Below are 19,459 nucleotides of genomic sequence, written 5' to 3'. Positions count from 1 at the left end.
GGTGGAAAAACGGCTGTTTGCATTCACACATGCGGCTCATGTTGAACATTTGGGGAACTTTTAGGCACGTGTGAAAGGGACTTTTGTTAAATGATTTTGATATCGGAGCACATTTTTAGACGGTCCCTCCTGTAAGGCTCTACAGGGCTACACTCTGTCATTCACATGTAAATAGCATAAATAGACGGTGGAGGATATGAGGGGGGGGGGGGGGGGGGGGGGAGACATCTCAAAGGAGAGATTCATACCTCGGTCGGCTCTAGTCCTCACACCTCCACGCAGCTGCCGAGTGACGGCGTGAAGTGGGCGTGCGAGTGTCAGGTTTGGATTATAACAGAAAGATGTGGGAGGAGGGGGTTTCCGACGCTATCTGATCACGGAGTCATTCTGAAGAAGCCCACTGGCAGCTTGAGGCTGTTGTGGAAATCTGCAGTTCAGGGAGAATTTCTCGCACGGCTGCGAAGCTGCACTGGTGCCAGTATTAGCTCTTAAAAACAACTGGTGTAAAAATAAGTAGATGCAAATAACAGACAATCTTTATTTATCAAAGTGGAGAGTTGCAAAGTGCAACAGTGATTTAAAATGTGTACCTGCTGCTGCATCACATTTGGTGCTGACTCAGCGCTAGCTAATCCAGTATTTATGGATGAATGCGCTTTTCTCCAGTGTATATATATGTGTATATATATATTTCCAATAATAATCTTGCGCATAATAGCCATAATGTCTCATATAAAAGATGGACGCAATAATTTGTAATTGCAAAGCCCTCGAGCCATTTTTCTACTCTATTGTTTTATACCATTAGAGAGCACAGTTAGTAAATATGGTTAAATGATCAGAGGGTTCTGATTATCTGTTGGTCGTTTTATTTATTTATCAACAGTAAACCAGCTTTGTATCATCAACTTGCCCCCCACACACACACACACACACAGCCTCTATTTTCATTAACAGGATTGTTGTTCTGATGTGGTTTTCTCCTGTGTTTGCCTCCTGCAGAGGAGTTGGAAGAAGAGAAGGAAAGTCCGACGGAGACGGACCTAACAGACAAACAGAAACACCAGCTCCGCCACAGAGAGCTCTTTCTTTCACGGCAGTACGAGAGTCTACCTGCGACACACATCAGGTACCGTATGAAGACTCAGATGTGTTTTTTTTTTGGTATTGAACAATATCCATATATATATCACTTTAAAAAGTTAAAACAAGCTTATAACAATAAACCAGCGAGTTCATTTACAGGAGCCAAAGATGTCTGTAGCACATTTTTGAGGTTGTTCTCCTATTTAAAAACCTTTACGACCTGATGTAACGCCAGAGTGTATACACCTTTGAGACTGGATGCAACATTTGCGTGTATATACCTTTAAGACCTGATGAGATGTTGAAAAAATCTGCAGTTTTTCTGAAGGTTTTGGGAGATTGTTTTCACACATTACTCAGATTGTTGAGGGTGTTTTTTTTTTTATTTAGACGGCCTTAGGTCTAAATGGGATGCATCATACAACATACATACAGTCACGTCCAGGGGAGAATTAAGAAGCCCAGCTTGTTTCAGCTTTGGTTTACTTTTGTCTCCTGCTATTACAAACAAATATACCCAGCAACAAAACCTGCAAATAAATAAATAAAGGATTAACCCTTTAAAGACCTCATCACTGGATGAATGTAGTCAGGAAAGGCTGGTGATTACCGTACATTAGCTCGTCTTGTTTCCAGGGCCGTAGCTTGCTTTTAGGTCAGGATTCCTTTCTTTGTTGTTTATGTAGTTTTTAACGAGGGCAGAATTATCCACAGAGGTCTCCACCTCCTCTTAAAAAAACTGCTGTGGTGATTTAAACCAGTCAGAGCACTAAATATATCAGTTCATTTTCTGCAGTCACAGCGTGTCTGTTGAGGGCGCTGCTTGCCCAAACTGCCACCAAGGCCCATAAAATAAACTTCATGTTTCCATCTGTACTTCACCTGATACCTGTTCTGTGTCTCTTTAACAGAGCACATCTGCTTTATTCAGCAGCAGCTCAAACAGTGTGCAAAGTGAAAGCAAAACACCACAAGCAACTGGCGTTTGTAACTGACTTTCCCCCGGGGATTGATAAAGCATTTCTGATTCTGATTGTTACTTGTTCAGCTGTGTAAAATACCCTAATGAGTACACATTTCAAAAGTTTGTAATTGTTGTGGAATTTAATCTGCATCTCCTGCCATGATAGCTTTATTGCCTAGCACCAGGACAAAGGCACACAAACCCTGCTGCTCATCGTCTGCAGGCAGTGCTCATGGATGGTCACTCATCCAGCCGTGAACAGACAAAACTACCACTGCTCACTTCCTGCGTTTGTGACTAACATCATGTTTTACCCTCCCCCCTCCCCTCTCTCTGTTAGGGGGAAGTGCAGTGTTGCATTACTGAATGAGACCGAAGCCGTTCTTTCATACCTCGACAAAGAGGTGAGTCAGAGAAAAGAAAACACGAGGTGTCATCTCTTTGTTTGTTTGTGCGAGCGCGCGTGTGTGTGTGTGTGTGTCATAGCCCAAGGTCGTACTTTATTGCCTTTTATTTTCTTCTCCAGTCCAAACAGCGCAGAGGAAAGTGAAGGGCCACAACTTCTACAATTCACTTAGCAGACGCTTTTATCCAAAGCGACGTACGTCAGAGAGTAGGTAGAACACAAGCAAGGATCTAGAAAAAAGGGAACAATGTCAGTAAGAGCAAACGATCAGCTTTGAGTCTGATTGGACACACAGGTGCTGAACTTCTAATTACTGTGATGACATTTTAAGATGACAGAGGAAAAAATATTGATTTGTTATCACAGAACAAGGAAGTGGCAACAAATCCTCAGTTTCAGTAGCTAAAAACAAACTTTTAGGAATACAGAAAATAATCCTAACAAGTTATCAAAGTATTTGCAGGTTGTTCTTTTATAACTAATCTATAAAGCCTTTTTTTTAGAAGGAGGTATCATCATTTATGTCTCAAAACTTTGTTTACTTGTATCCGTTTTAATTATTCTGTCACACAACAGATTGGGATTACAGGTGTACGAAAGTCTTCCAATTCTGTGATTGTTCATTTCACGCCCAGGAAGCCTTTTCATGAAAATGAAGTTTTGGATGTAAATTCTTGATGGCAGAGCTGGAATCACTGAAATGGACATTAATGTGTGTATCTTCTAAAATACTGAGGCTGACTGGTGTGTTTCCTCCTTCAGGATACGTTCTTCTACTCGCTGGTGTACGACCCGACACAGAAAACCCTCCTGGCCGACAAAGGAGAGATCAGAGTGGGACCTCGCTTTCAGGCAGACGTACCTGAGATGCTACAAGAAGGTCTGTCTGACTCTGAGCTGCACACGAAGTGACTCACTCAACATGGCGGCTAATTACTTAGGCCTGCATTGTTGTCTTTTTTTTTTCATCTCCTGCCTCATTATCAGCAGCTGATGTTTGTTTGTGTGTGAATGGTCTCGAAGGGTAACGGCTTAGAAAAGCTGTTGTTGTGTCAAGGGTGAGAATCTACAGGCATTATTCTAACATAGGAGACAACGGCGACTTTTTTTTCTCGTTGAAGTAAATTTAAATCATGGCAGGAAAATTGTTTTGTGGTTATAAAGCACAAGATTGACTTTCCTTGTTCCTGATGTTGCCTTGCTTGACTTACACAGTAAAAGATACGGTCATGTTGGACTTGAATATTCAAAATGTTCTAGATTTTGAATAACTAACTCTGAGCTCAATCAGGGTCTTTGTCTAGCTTGTATAAAATATGTATTAAAGGTCACATATGATCCTCCTTTTCAACAAGTTTAATTAAGTCTCAGAGTAAAAACTTGAACGTGAACGAAGCAGCCTCAGGAGAGCATAATCATGTTTTGAATATCAACCAGATCAGGAAATAATTCTTCCGTTTGTGGATTTTCCGTCTGCTTGGAAGCAGCTGTGCTTGAGCGTAAGCTGTTATCTCTGCGCAGGTGAGGCGGACGACAGGGACCAGTCCAAGCTAGAAGAGAAGCTGTGGGATCCAGAGTGTCCACTCACCAACAAACAGATAGACCAATTCCTAGTGGTGGCACGGTAAGACCTTCTTAACTTTTCACAGTTTCATCCAGCAGCATGCATTAAACTTCAATCCTCCATTATGCAGCCGCCGATGCTTCAAAACTCACAAACTGCACATGTATTTGTTGCATCTACCTTGCAATGTGTGAGAAAATTAGAAACCTCTTTGCTTTTGGAGCAGATTTTGGACCAACTTTGACGGTTTGTCCTCAGCCGACGCGTCAGCCTTTTAACAAGTTTCAGGAAAATCTTAACTGTAATTTTTTTTATAAACTCTTGTTTACGATTCATCAACAAGCAGCACCAAAAACATAAAGTCCTTGGGAGAGGTAATCAGTTGGTAATTGATGTATAATGTGCTGAAAACAACATTAAAAATGAATAACGCAAACAGTTTCAACAGTGAAATCTATGTATTGTTTAGATCATTATTTGCTTCTGTATGTTTGCACTTTTTTTTTTTCTGCTCATGATTAATAGAAGCATATTCACAGCTGTGTTTTGGCCTCTTGTTATTTTTCTATAAAAACTCATTACCAAAACAATGAGCCCCGCTGACAGAGATGTACGACGCTGCAGTATACTTGCTCATTTAATGTATGTTTTGTTTGTGTGTGTGTGTGTGTGTGTGTGTGTGTGTTTTCAGAGCGGTGGGGACCTTTGCTCGAGCGTTGGACTGTAGCAGTTCAGTCAGACAGCCGAGTTTACACATGAGTGCAGCTGCAGCCTCGCGAGATATCACACTGGTGGGTGGGACACACACACACACAAAAAAAAAAGGCGTACTCAACTCCCTGTGATAGGGTTGTCACGATACCAGAAGTTAAAATTTCAATAATTCACATAATGGTACAACGCCTGTTCCAATACCACGGCAAAACAATTAAAGTCTTAGGCACACCATAATTGGCCATTTCTGTTTTTTTATTACCAAACACTGACTGTTTGTACGAGACATAAATGTTAAATTTGGCATCTTTGTGAGACGCTTAAAAGATTTGATAAATGTCAGTTAAGTTGACCTGTGAGTTTGAGTTATCACTGCTGCTCTCTCACTATTTTGCATGCAGCAGCATTTAGTTAAAAATGAGACTATCGATCTTTTTCAAAGCTTTGGTACTTTTTGATACTACTGATCATTCCAATAACAGAGAATGACTGGAACAGTTGCAAAACCTGAGTGCCTGGTCGGATTGGACTTTAAAGACAGATTGTAACGACCGTTCTGTGTCTGTTCTGGTTGCAGTTCCACGCGATGGACACGCTGCATCGTCACAACTACGACCTGTCCAGTGCGCTCAGTGTGTTGGTCCCGGCGGGCGGCCCGGTGCTCTGCAGGGACGAGATGGAGGAGTGGAGCGCATCAGAGGCGGCCATGTTCGAAGAGGCGCTAGAGAAATACGGAAAAGACTTCAATGACATCCGACAAGACTTTGTAAGTGTGTGTGAAAACTGCCCTCCAATCAAGCTTTATTTGTATAGCGCCAATTCAACACTTCACCTTACTTTTTATATTATTGACAAAGGCCCCCTTTTGATGTTGCTTTGCACTGAGTAACATTACAGTGGCAAGGAAACGCTTCCTCTTACCAGGCAGAATTGTCTCTGACAGTAACAATGTTTAATTTAATACTTTTAAGTATTTTGTGTTTACTTGTCCAGAGTGTTTTTGTTGTCATCTGTTTTTTTACCCATTGTTTAAAGGATGCAAAGAAGCTGAGCCCTTAATGTGTCTTATTGTGAAAATCTGAGCATTAAGGCAGGAAGTAGGAGGGGCATTCAGACTTGTTAACCTCCACGAGAGGATACGACAAGTAGAACATGAAAAACACGCTCTACTTCTCAATAACCAGTTTTGCAGCTGTCTTTCCAGCAGTCCGATTATTTGATCCAATTGACCTTTACTCACCCCCTCTGCGCCTACCTATGCTGTACAGTAAAAGCAGAACACGGGCGTCCGTGGTGGCACCAGGTGCTCATGAATACTTATTAAATGTGTGAGTGTGTGTGTGTGTGTGTGTTTTCTCCGAATCATGCAAAGCCGATAGCTTTCAGCCTCTGTGGTCACGATGCCTCTCGCTCATGAATATACATGAAGGCTTTTCGCACCCAGATGGCAAGAACATGAGATATTAATATCATTAATTTGCTCTCTGTCTCCTCCCCCCTCTCTCTCTCTCTCTCTCTCTCTCTCTCTCGCTCCACACTTCTGCTTCTCACCTCTCATGAAGCTGCCATGGAAGTCTCTGACAAGCATCATAGAGTACTACTACATGTGGAAGACCACAGACAGATATGTGCAACAGGTGAGACTCATCCAGGATGCTCAAAAGAATTGGATAAATGATCCTTCCTGCTGGGACATTGTGTAACATGTTCAGTTTTAGAGCCAAGATAAGGGCTTAGCCTATCCTTTGAAGGGTTTTCTTGTTAAACTGTAAAAGTTGTCATGAAACATCCAGTAAAAATGTTACAAATGTAACATTGGGATTAGTTTGAAGTTAATGTAACTTTTTAGTTGTAGTCTGTATATACTTGGATTTGAATGATTAAGTGCTACACTTAAGAAATAACCCTAAAAGTTGGAAAACTGCGCGAGACAGGTGATAAAAAATGAAGATAAATATGAGATTGTAAAAGCGTAACATCCCTCAGCCTCCGCAATGTAATTTACAAGAGCGGTTAAATCATCTTTGAAACTCATTAATGCAGGTTTTCTGTCATCACAGTGACTCTTTGAGATCTAACAAAGCGCCGTCCCTTCACACAGACATAAAAATGAAACGGTTGTTTTCACTCCCTCTGTAGTGCTCCCATCTCATGACAAAACAGTTTCAATCAATCAATCAACTTTTCGTTGTATAGCGTCAACTCATAACAAGTGTTATCTCGAGACACTTTACAAGAAGCAGGTAAAATACCTTACTCATTGTCTGTTAACATTACAAAAGAGCAGGTAAAAAGACCTTACTCATTGTTATGTTACAAAAAGCAGGTAAAAAGACCTTACTTATTGCTATGTTACCAAGATCCGTCCTATCCATCATGAGCACTTTAGCAAAGCAGCAAAAGTTACAGTGGTAAGAAAAAAACTGTCTTATTAAAAGGCAGAAATCTTCGGCCGGATCCCCGGCTCATGACAAAACAGTCTTCACAGGCCTAGACTGCGCCGGGCTTGGAAAGGGATAGGGGGAGAGATGGGATAAGATGCAGGAAGAGGGATAGAGAGCAAGGGGGTGGGGGGAGGTAGACCGTCCATCAGCAATCCGGTGGGGAGGGGAGGGGAGGGGGTGTGGGGGGGTTGTTCTGGCAGGCCGCCAACCCACGAGTTTGAGATGTTTTATGTGTAAAGTTTTTGGAATGGCCCTTTAGGGACATCAAGCTGAATGAAATTATTTTCAGTCCAGAAAAAGTTTAGAAGTTGTCCGGACAGAGAAGTAGGAATACAAAATGACAAAATGATTATTAAAATCTGTTCTCCCCTCAGGGTGATAAAGGGACTTTGATTTTGAGTGGAAGGCGAGGAAGTGGCACCTTTACAATGAATTATCACATTTTACAATCATCTTTGATAGGCAGCTTTAATAAATGACTGATGGATAACAGTCTTGTAAAAGGTGTTAAACTGTCTGACAGGATTATTTTTTTTTTAAAGAAAAGACGGACAGCTTCAGATTTCTCTGGTTATTAATGAATGAATCCTTGTTGTCTTTCTCCGAGTAGAAGAGACTGAAGGCGGCAGAAGCCGAAAGCAAACTAAAGCAAGTTTACATCCCCACGTAGTAAGTCACGTCATTTCACATTTATCGGTCGTCGGTGTCGTTGCTGTGACGTGTGGCAGCTTCGCTCACTCTGTCGTTGTTCATTTCTTTCCGACAGTAACAAGCCCAACCCCAACCAGATCTCTATGACCAACGGCAAGATGGCGACGGTGAACGGAGCCGGCCCCGGGGCCTTCCATGCAGCAGGCGGGGGCCGAGCCTGCGAGAGCTGCTACAGTGAGTTTGTGCATCTCTGTGTGCGAGTGTTTAAACATCGCAAGTGTGAAATGAAATCACAAGCGGACGTGAACACGGGTCGGTGAGAAATGAAAGGTGAACCGGTGCAGAGTCAGCCGGCCAACGGATTCTTCTTCACTATTGAGCGTCTCTGACTCTTGAAGAGATGCTTTCACTTACCTTTTCTCCATCAGTGCTTATTTATCCTGACAGCTGTGACTAATCCACTGATCAATACTTTCTTTCTCTATCGATTCTGCTCATCACATCCTCAAAGTAAAGTTTAGGCCTGCTGTGCTGCAGATAAATAAGCTCTATAGGTTTCTCTTTGTTTCTGGGTCTGTTGATAAACTTCATGTTCTTCATTTTTCTGGTTTTGTCAACTGAGAATCCAAAACCAGAAAATATAACGTGTGAAAAAGTACAGATTTATGGAGCTGCAAACAAATGTTTTCCTTTTGTAGTTTCCTGTTATCAATAAGTTGATTCATTGATTATCTTTATTAGCATTTTGTTTCCCTTTCTGTCAGCTTAAAAAAAACTTATAAGCACATAAAATGGTCGGGGCTTTCTTGCATCATTTAAAATGGCGACCAGAAGATGAAGCTGCTTCATGATAAAAGCCTCTAGGTTGTAGACTTGCGGGATAAATTAATTAAAAAGCAGCAAAAGGAAGTGTTATTCTTTCATTTGTGAAAGCTTAACTATAATGACTTAATCACTGAGCAGATTAAAGTAACAAAATATCAAAGCGGTTATGGAAGCCAGTCACTGATTTTCTCTTTTGAACTCTTTATTTTTGTTGAATTCTTTCTCTGCTCAAAACTAGAATCAGGGTGAATAAGAAACAGAACGGATGAGGAGGTCAAATCCTGCCTACCAGTAAATCTGTGCAGATGATGTTTCTGCACCTGTTTGAGTTACTTAACGTACTTATTTCATCACTCAGCAGTAAGCTCGCTCTCTGACTCGTCTAATTGGACATTGATTAAAATCATCGATAGAGAGACACAGCGTGAGACGGATCAATATGTCTGAACACCGGTTTTCTCCTCGAATGCTTCTCATTCATTAATGTGTTTTGTGCGTTTACAGCCATGCAGTCAGCCCAGTGGTACTCATGGGGGCCCCCAAACATGCAGTGTCGCCTGTGCGTCTCCTGCTGGATGTACTGGAAGAAGTACGGCGGCCTGAAGATGCCAAGCAGAGCGGAGGCCCCAGAGGAGAGGACCTCCCCTAGCCCGGCAAGCACTGTAAGTCCATTCACACAGAACACAGGCTTCATCATGCATAAAATCACCTACACTTATTCAAAAAAAAAAGTTTCTGTTCATGAAGAAGAATAAACTCAGACTCCACTCGAATGCTGCTCTGTAAATTCATTTTCTTGTGTCGGAAAACTGACCAGTTCAAGGCAGAATGACGAGGATTTCTCTGATGCGATTGTGCAAACGCAGATCCTGTGGAGGGTCGGCCACATTGAGTGGCATCAAAGACCTCTTAGTGTGTGTAGTGAGAGTGGGCTGTTAAACCGTAGAACAGCGAGTCTGCTCCAGATACCGGTTTACTGAACAGGTGTACCAACATTTATTGTCCGTCAGGTAAGTCGTTCATACATCAATGATACGTGTTATCACCTGAAAAAATGTATACGCTTATAAATGAGATAGAAATACTGATATCATACAGATGTAGGTTAACAATATAATTACAGTATGGCCGATTGATATGGATTTTAAGGGGCCGATACGTATATCGATATTGGGGAGATAAAAAAAAAAAATTCAGATACCGATATATTGGCCGATATCTTTCTTAGATCTATGTTCGATCCGTAGAGATATATAGATACAGACACATTTGTTATGTTGATCTCCCAAATGCAGTTATCAGACACTTGTGGAAAAGATATATAATGAAGACAAGACGGTCACTCAAAAGGAAAGTGACTGTGCATGGACATGGATCACCGCTTGACACTCTGGAGGGTGATAAAGCTTGTTGTAATCCAAAAAAAACCAACTTTGTTTCAGTGAAAGAGAACTGCTCGTGTAACACAATGAAACTCAAATGAAAAGCTGTTTGACTGGTGAATAAATCTAGTGATATCGGCACATACTGTAACTGCGAAAAAAATTAGCCATTACTGATAATCACTTGACATCGGTGGATATTATCGGCTGGCCGATTAATCAGTCGGACTCTAATTATAATCAGGATCTAACTATTTTTACTCTTGAAAACGGTACGTGTCTTTATTTGACTGTGAAGTGTTTTATGTTTACGGGGATCAAAAACGATTCATCTCATAAACATCAAAATTAAACCACAAGATTGTGGAGTGATTTTAATGAGTGTGCCTAGTGTTATTTATGTGGACATCCGAGTGACATAAAATCAGCATTATATAAAGTTTTGTTGGTGTGAGGGGAGTTTGTCCAAAAGCTTGCTGCTCTATTTATCCCCTCCACCTTAAAGAAGGGAACTTCATCCAGCTATGGGCGTGACGTCAGACACTCCCTGTTGGAGTGTGAGTGTGGAGGGAGTGGTTTGAGAAAGGCCCTTAGTCAACCACTGCTGTTCTTAGAAACAAAGGCTAAGTAAGAGACTGAATTAAGAGAGAGAGAGAGCATCGTTGGCATGATCAAAGCCGTGAATAAGAGAAATAAAAAGGTTTTTGAGTGGTTACATTCTGAAGCAAAAAATGAAACGAGCCCAAACCTCAACACTACCCTGATTCAGTTTGGCTGAAGTAATGATGTTCGGCTTCGGTTGTTTACACAGTTTTGTACATTCACACGTCAGGGAGTTTTCAGGAGTGAAGTGCACGTCTCAAAGAGGCTCGAGGCAGCAACCTGCTCACTGTGTTTTTGAGCTGATAGACCACACAGGTTTTTAAGATACTGGTAATGCTCTTGAATCATCGTTGATCCGTCTTTTCTCTGCACCATCCTCCCTCCCCAGGAGCCTCGCTCTCGGGGTCACGGCCCCCGCCAGTCCAACCACATGGTGCCGATGAGGAACAGCGGCAGCCCCAAGTCCTCCATGAAGACCAAGCAGGCCTTCCTGCTGCAGGCCACCCGCCTCACCAAGCTGGCCCGGCACATGTGCCGCGACATCATCAGGCTGCGCCGTGCCGCACGCCGGCCCTTTGTGCCCATTAACTGTGGGGCCATAAAGGCAGAGTGTAAGAGCTCTTTCAATTCCTCCTAACTTCCGCCATCATGGACACACACGAACACACACCTGCAGACAAAAATACATCATACATGCACACACACACACACTCACCATCCCTCCTCACACTGACTGCCCCACCATCAACCCCATCTCTGCCCGTTTCTGCCCGGCCCCCTTCCTCTGTCTGTCTCTTTCTGTTTTTATTATTATTGTTATTATTATTATTTTGGTTTTTGTATTCTCCCATCCCCTGTTTCCAATAAAGACTGCCTGTCCTCATAACTATGAGTTTTGATCATCTTTTCATTCGTGGTTTTTCATTTTTTAAAAATCCATTCCTCTCTTTTGGTTCTTTGTCACCGTGAAGTGAGCCCCTGTTGGATAATTTAACATGTAGATAAACAGGGCTGTTGTACTCCTGCACACACATAATCAATAGTTTCTTCCGTCATTAACAAGTAGACTGTCCTAGAAATCCTATTTCAGTCTGAGCCGTATATTTGCTGAAGATAGATGTAGAGAGAATGTATTTTACTAAGAGAAGCTCTATTTTGCACAGGTGTGCCCAGTCTGTGCTTTCATGGCTGAACAAGTTGCCTCACATTTGAATGTTTATTGTAAATATTGAACCTCAGCTCATGTGTGTTTGCCGTCATCTTTTCCACATTCCTTTCTTTTGCACTCGTTTTTTCTTCCTTAATGTTGTTAATCATCTGTTGTTGTCGTGTGTGTATTCGATGAGTTCGGTGTGTTTCTGGTTGAGCTTTAGACTGGTGAAACTTGAAAGATGAGAAGCTGTAGGAAGGACTTAATTTGTTTGGTACAAAGAAAAACTAGCTGCTCTTGACTTCTTTGCTCCTGGCTGCTTCTCCCGCTGTAGATCAGGCTTCATGCATACAGAGTCACTCTTGGCTGCAGCCTTGCCATGCCCTCCACTCAGCTGTTCTCCTGTGTTCATGCAATATTCATCCAAATCCATCATGTGGCCTGTTCTCTCTCATAAATCCTCCCGCGGAAAGGATTTGCCATTCAGAGCCATTTCTCGCCCCTCCACTCTGCCTTCATTTTTCTAACAACTGTTGCAATATTCTCTCATCTCATCTTCTACCTCCTTTTTTCAAAAGTTTTCTTTTTTTGCTTTTTTCTTTCATCACTGTGTGAGTGTGTGAATAGACCTACAATAAAGTCACACCTGAAAGCATCTCTTCCGAGTCCTTGTGCTTCATGTGTCCCGTGTTATCTGTCCATCAACTTCACCACACTCCAAAGAGGGACCATAAAGGCACCCCCACTCTCCTACCGCAACCAAGCATGGACTCAAACTCCAGTGCCTGCTGTCATAATACCTTCATTTGTTATGTGTGTGTGTGTTTATGATATATTTTGTTTGTGTGTGCATGTAAGCATGTACTTGTCCGTATGTGCATGTGGGAGAAATGACCCCTTACCATGAAAGTGAGACCGCAAATGGATGCCTTGGAGTGATTTGCTTTGCATTCATTTTGAGACTTGAGAAGTTAAAAAAAGGCAACTTTACCGTTGTATCTATGTTCAACTTCTAGGCATGTAGTATTTAACCACCAGAGCCTATTATCAACCTGAAGACTTATTTAATTTCTGACTTTATGACTGAGTATTTTTGGTTGGACAGTGTCTAATGCTGTGTTTCCACTGCAGGAACGTTACCCAAGAACTAGGAACTTTAGGAGGCCTTTGGAGGTCCACCTAATGTCCCCTCCCACTTTAGCAGGCATGTTTCCACCACAGGGACCAGGGCCTTAATAAAGTCACATGGGTTTATATTTAACCCCTTGAAAGGTCCCTTCTAAGAGGGAAGTGTTTTATGAAAACACAGGAACTTTTGATTAAAACCCTGACAGCAATAGGCAAAAGAGGAATCCTTAAATCCCTTTAGAAGCACCACATCACTACAGTTTCCCAGTTTGGGATCAATAAAGTCCATCTATTTAGCCATCTAGAAGCAGAACCTGGGACTGTAAAACCCTGGTACGTTTGGTGGAAAAGGACGACAATGGCCTGGAGGAACCGTTTAACGCATTGAGAGCTCCTGGATAATGAAACTTCTGGGTACTTTCGATAGAAACATGGATAGCAAGGAGCAGGAAGATCTATTTCAAAGTAGCCCCTTGCTTGTACCTGTGGTGGAAACTTCTGGGTACTGATAGATACCAAGACACTAATGGTCTGGAGAAACCTGTAAAACCTTTACAGGTAGACCCTAGGATAAAAAGTTCTGGTTACTTTGAAAATACATTTTAACAACAAATGGCAGGAGAGCCCTTTAATCCCTTTTGAAAGTAGTCGCTGGGACTACAAAACCTTGGTACTTTAAGTTGAAACAAATAGATATGGCCTTGAGGAACCTTTTAACCCGTTTGTATGATGCCTCCTGTACTAAAAGTTCTGGGTATTTTTGGTGGAAACGCAGCTTTTGTAAATCGAGGGAAAAGAGGGATAATACAGTTATTTCACTGCTTTGTAAAATGTTCATGTGTGTTTGGTTTAGACATGTTAAGGGTGTCGGAAGGGCAGGGGACCCGCCTACCCAAAACCAGAGCAGCCCAAAGGAGCACTCTGACCAGTGTTGTGCAGTTTCTAGGTAAATAAACACATTATAACCACATACAGAAGTCAGTTTTGCCCACAATCAGACTCAGATGGTCTGTAGGATTCACTTGATGCAGCTCCAGTGTGGTGTCTCTTCCAGAGTCACGTCCAGCAGCCCACACCCCTCGCTCACACCGCACCCCGGGCCTGCAGACGCCTCCGCCGAGACGCCTCCTCTCCTCTCTCCCACATGGCCCTCACGGCATGCTGGGAAAACGCAGTTACCATCACCACAGCAGGGCTGAGCCGGACAGGCGCTCAGGTAATCACAGAATACATTTCTTAATCGGAAAAAAAAAAGAACAAATTCAAAAGTTATGTCTTGTTTTTCCAATAATTGTGTTTTTTCTTAATTTAATCCTGCCTTGGAGCAGAAAGGACTTGTATTACATCTGTTAACCCCCCCCCCTTAAAATTGGAAGATGCGCCCCATCTTACTTCTAAATAACTGAATTCTGATGTGAATGAATCCCGGGGACCAAACAGTGTTGATATCCAATGTTCTTGTCATCTTTTTGCTTGAAATAAAATAAAATTAGAGGAAATACACCTGGAGTTGATAACCATTTCTGCCATTTCTCATCTAAACTAGCTCGTTGGAGAGAATGACAACTAATTCTAATGAAAACGAAACAGCAGATGGGGGTCATTTGGATAATTTGGATGATTCAACTTCAGTCTGACACTTTGTTTTTTATTGGTAACTTCACTATTATTATTGAAATTGAAACACAGTCATTGTTGCACCACTTGTAACAAGGAAAACCAACAGTACTATTCACCTGACAGAACCACTCATGCACACTTGTCATCTTCCTCTTGCCTTTGCAGAGAACCCAGGTACAACAGCTGGACCCCTCCTGGTAGGTGTATTATATATTTGTTTTTTTTTTGGACAAGGCCTGTAAAACTCTTTTTTTTTGTATTTATTTCAATGATACTTTATTGTCATTTTCCAGCATAACGGCCGCAGCAGTAGCAGTGGAAACACCCGAGGCGGAATGATGATCCGCAAGAGACGCCCTAATTGGATCGATGCCCCTGATGACAGCTTCTTCCTTGTCAACCGGGAGACCAGGTAAGCAAAGGTGACCCTTTTCTGACCTCTGATTGGCTAACTGTGTGTGATTGTGTGTTTGTAAAAATTGAATCAACAGCAGATAATGGGAAAAGGGTTTTTTTTTTTACATCCAGTGGCGATCTCTAAAAGCTTGTTGTGCACACTGTAACAGATTGAACTCAATACATATGTGCTTAAATTTACACAGATTAAACCCAGATACAAAAACTTGTTGACGTTACATCACATCTAGGGGTGTATAAATGTCTTGCTTTGGGATTCAAAGATTGATTTTAAGAATGGTTTATTTCCATTAAAATACTTAAACAGCCTCTGCAGATCAAAAACACGGTAAAAAAAAAACTATTCTGACCGACTGGATTAGGATTTATTTAGATAAGAGAGTTTAATTTATTTATTTAAAGTGCAGTTGGCTATGAACAAGTGTCAAACATTGTATTTGCTCAATAAGTTGTGCAGGTGTATATATATATTTCTGTTCTCATAAGATCTCATAAACGGATCTCTCCAGATGACTTACATAGGTTGAAGCAAGAACAACAAAAAAAGAAAACTTAAAATTCTGAGGAGTGAAAAAAACCTTAAAATGTGACACTCATAGTCAACACTGATGGAAGAATCATAAAAATAAGAATCTTCAGTACTGGATTTTGATAAATTCATGTTCCCCTCAAGATAAAATAAAACTTATTGTCATCCTTTAACTTTTCATGTCAACCTGTTATTTAAATGTCTTTATTACTACAAAACTAAGGACAGACCTAACAGCTTCGTTTTCACTGTTTGTGTCATGCTAGCGACAATTGTCAGCATGCTAACACACTACACAGAGATGGTGAACCAAGTCATTATATCTGCTTAGCATCTGAATGGTAACATACTGGTGGTAATTACGGCAGGGGTGGAACCAAGGGGTGGCCTGGGGTAGCCAGGGCCACCCCAAAATCCTGAACTACGATTGGCTGTTTGCCTTATCAGGGGTGGGAAAGCTGCTAGAAAGCAAGAGTCATGTTGAAGGCCGACAGAAAGCTAGTGAGTTGCATTTCTACACCGTATTTACAAAGTCATGTTGTGAAATACAGTTTTTCATCGTCTTCTTTTTTTTATAAGATCTTGCACAAGAAGCTTCACATTTTGTCTTACGGTAAGCTACTGTAGGCATGTTCTGTAGTTTTGAACAAAGATTGCTCCACTTCTGTAATAGTCTGCTCTCCCCATTTAAAAAAAAAAAGTCCTTAGTTGATTTTTCTTCTCATTTTGATAAACAACTTGCCTTTAAATATATCACATTGGAAAGAAGGCCTTTACAAACTACGGGTCAACAAGAAGCCGAAACATCAGAATTTAAAACACCCATGGTCTGATTTTATTTGCAAATACTCTACTTTGAGAGACGTAATCTGATATCCCGTTTAAATAAACCATAACTATACATAACACACTCTCACATGCTCATTCGCATAAAATGAGTCAATGTTTGCATGTCCGCATGTGAGAGAGAAAGATGGATTTCCATTAAGCCCGTGTCGAAATGAGCCATGGCACCCGGCCGTCACAGCCGCCCTCCAATCATCTGGGCTAAAATTAGCGCCGCTAACTGGTGTAGATGGACCAGCGAGGAGCCAGGCACTGCTGGGCCTGCAGTGGAAATATCATTACCACATTAACCATGGCTGCACTCGTATGGATCTCTCACTTACAACCATGATCAACATGGCTGTGTGTTTGTGTGTGTGTGTGAGGGCGATTGAATCACACTGAATACTAAACCCTTTGTTACATTACGCTGCCTTCCCAGTGGAGAGAATTAATGATGTTCTGAATAAAAGACGTTAATAGATCTGCTCTGAAAGGCTGCTGCTAATGAGAGTTGATACAAAGTTTCATTTTCTCCCCACTCACCGTCTCTCTTTAGCCAGCTCTCGCTCTCTCTCTCTCTCTCTCATCTTGATGAAGTGTGTCACAGGGCAGAGGGAAGGAGTGGGAAATCAATCGCACTTATTCAGGGAGGCAAGAGAGACAAATAGAGACGGAAACAGAAAGAGATCGGAAATTAGCACTTTTTAAAGCGCAAGTTGTAGAGCGTGTAACAGACAGTCATACAATCCAATGAGGAAGCTGATTGAAATGTCAGATTAACGACACCTTTTTCTAATTTTCCTAAAGTGTGTTACTCATAGAGAAAAGTTGTGTCGGTTCTGGATTTTGGGGAAATTGTATGCTTTTCACTCTGGACTTCAATGTCAGCCTACTGATGTTTGTTTTTGATTTTTATCGAGATAACACCTCCAGTTTGTGATTGTAAAAATGTAAAAGTAGGGTAAGGATAACTTGAAAGACAGTTGCACGTTGAAAATAAAAATCGAAGAAATAAAATTGTGAAAAACTTAAAATATTAAGTTAAAGTATATAATAAAATGAATCAAATTGAATAATGCACTGATAGAAACGTGCGCATCAACGATTATCCCATAGTAAGAAAACGATATGACAGTGGTTCTAAAACTTTTGCTACCTGGGCCGCCCTTTGGCAGATCCTGAAAATATTTTCAGGGCCCTCACCCCTCACCCCTCACCACCGGCATCAAAACACATCAACTCACACTTAACACATAACACATAAATTCCTAGATTTTTTTTTTATTAATCTCAAAAATTGGCTGCAAAAAGTACAGAATAGCAGTTCAATATGTAAAACTGGTGTAGATTCATTTTCAACCTTACGTTTACCTGGAAGTCCTCTCGTAAAATTTGCCATGCTTCGCAAACAGTAAAAAACTGTGTGCTTTGTTTTTGTTGAGCCCCCCCCAACCCCCCTGTCATAACTCCAGACCCCTCCCTAGGGGCTCCAATCCTGGCTTTGGGTATCACTGTGTTATGGACAGGAAAAAGCAGACTGTAGACAGGTAATGGACACGTGCATCCACAGTGAGGGTTACCATGGTTTCTGATAAAAGCGATAGTGTGTTTGGACATCGAATGCAGTAGGTGTATTAGTAATGAAGTATTTTTACATGGCTGTTTTGCAGCTTAAGCAAAAGATCAGAATAATACTCCCACTACTGTACCTAACACAGAGAAGTCCAATATGAGCAGAGAAATAACAGAACAAAGCATCACAAATCAGGAAAACAGAACAAGAGAAAGTGAAAAAACATGTAAATGAGACAGTCTGATATGTTTGAGTGTGGATTAACATGTTTGCTCTGTGGCTCCCTACGGCAAGCTGAACAGACAAACAGCCCGAGCTTTAGATAATGTGCAACCGGAGCTCAATCTGTGTAGTTCTGATTTGGCTATAAGTGACAGTACGTGTCATGTGGAGTAATAATAAATCTGTCTGGGCTTTTCTTTTTTTTTGTGTAGATGCACCACCATGCTACATGCACTTTCAGAAACGTTTATTGTATTTGCTTGGTCACATTATGTACATGTACAATGTATACATTAGGAACCCTAATTCTATTACCAGCAGGGATCTTGAGGAAACTGAAGTGTTTTTTCAGTTCTCACTATAAGAACGGCTGCTGAGAAAGAGAAAGGGAAAAAAGAGTGCATGTCAAGAGGCCTTAGCTGTGCATTAAAGCTCAAAGTGTTTTCTTGCCTAAAGGGAACTGTGAACAATCAGCCATTCATTATGGAGTATTTTCTTTTCTTTTTTGTCGCATTTGTCTCTGGATGAATTCCATTAGTGCTGTGTGTGCCCCCTGGTCATTGGTTTACTGCCTTTGGTTGCTGTGGGCTCTTAGAGATACTTCCTGTTACAGAAGAAAGCCCTCTGCAGTCTGAACGTCCCCAATGAGCTCCTTTTATAAGTCTGAACATCCTGCAGAGATGCACCTCTCTCTTCAACCGTATCACTGAGATATGCTTTAGTAATCCTGCTTGGTGAATGCTGCACTCTGCTTTAGTGAATTCTCCTGAATTAACAAACTAAATTGGATGTTTGGATTGGATATAAGCAGAAAAGAACCTCAACAATATGCCCTTAAATTGAACTTCTCGCTTACTTGCTGGCATTCTCTTTTAATCGGTTTCTTAATTGTACATCTTGGAATGAGCCATTTATAGCTGATGAGGTTTTAAAGACTTTTACTGTTTTTTTAAATAGAGAAAAACACAATCAAAAGGTTGAACAATGGGAATATTCCTTCAGCAAAACAATGAAGTGTTTCACAAATAAATCAGACAAACATTTGTCACATAAAGCACACAGCCAAAAGCTAGCGTCATCGTTGTTTCTGTGTGTTGGCGCCTTTTTACCGCAGGCTGCTGCCACACTGCAGCATGCACAATAAATGAGAGGTAGCTGCAGTACTCAGAAATGTCCGGCAGCACTGAAGGCATCAAGCCTGTGTTCAACTAGGTATAAATAATGCATTCAGACAAACATTATCTAAAGGATAGCTGCTGTAACTTGCTGAGACCTAAAGATGAAATTGTGAGTAATGAGCTTTAAATGAGTATCCAACTGTGTTGTTTAAATATCAGGCAATTAAAAACGTGT

The 19,459-nt window shown here is 41.4% G+C and overlaps 1 protein-coding gene across 2 annotated transcripts in view; it reads left to right on the top strand.

Moving 5' to 3' along the window:
- mta3 (metastasis associated 1 family, member 3) overlaps window positions 1–19,459 on the top strand; it is a 34,703-nt gene that overhangs the window by 10,899 nt on the left and 4,345 nt on the right. The window contains exons 4-18 of one of the 2 annotated variants that reach the window (XR_009665923.1): window positions 1,003–1,129; window positions 2,391–2,454; window positions 3,219–3,336; window positions 3,978–4,080; window positions 4,712–4,811; window positions 5,312–5,500; window positions 6,297–6,371; window positions 7,789–7,847; window positions 7,945–8,063; window positions 9,159–9,316; window positions 11,028–11,250; window positions 13,771–13,863; window positions 13,972–14,133; window positions 14,464–14,571; window positions 14,703–14,717. Coding sequence is in view for 1 of the 2 variants with exons in the window: in XM_061028149.1 (XP_060884132.1) it covers window positions 1,003–1,129; window positions 2,391–2,454; window positions 3,219–3,336; window positions 3,978–4,080; window positions 4,712–4,811; window positions 5,312–5,500; window positions 6,297–6,371; window positions 7,789–7,847; window positions 7,945–8,063; window positions 9,159–9,316; window positions 11,028–11,250; window positions 13,771–13,863; window positions 13,972–14,133; window positions 14,703–14,734; window positions 14,831–14,949 (1,741 nt within the window). In the remaining variant the exon portion in view is untranslated. Of the gene's footprint in view, window positions 1–1,002; window positions 1,130–2,390; window positions 2,455–3,218; window positions 3,337–3,977; window positions 4,081–4,711; window positions 4,812–5,311; window positions 5,501–6,296; window positions 6,372–7,788; window positions 7,848–7,944; window positions 8,064–9,158; window positions 9,317–11,027; window positions 11,251–13,770; window positions 13,864–13,971; window positions 14,134–14,463; window positions 14,572–14,702; window positions 14,735–14,830; window positions 14,950–19,459 lie in introns of those variants that run through there. The other variant, XM_061028149.1, reaches the window with a different exon arrangement.

This window comes from Labrus mixtus, chromosome 21 (assembly GCF_963584025.1).
Source record: "Labrus mixtus chromosome 21, fLabMix1.1, whole genome shotgun sequence".
NCBI classification, from domain to species: Eukaryota; Metazoa; Chordata; class Actinopteri; order Labriformes; family Labridae; genus Labrus; species Labrus mixtus.
This window is presented reverse-complemented; position numbering and strand designations above follow the sequence as displayed.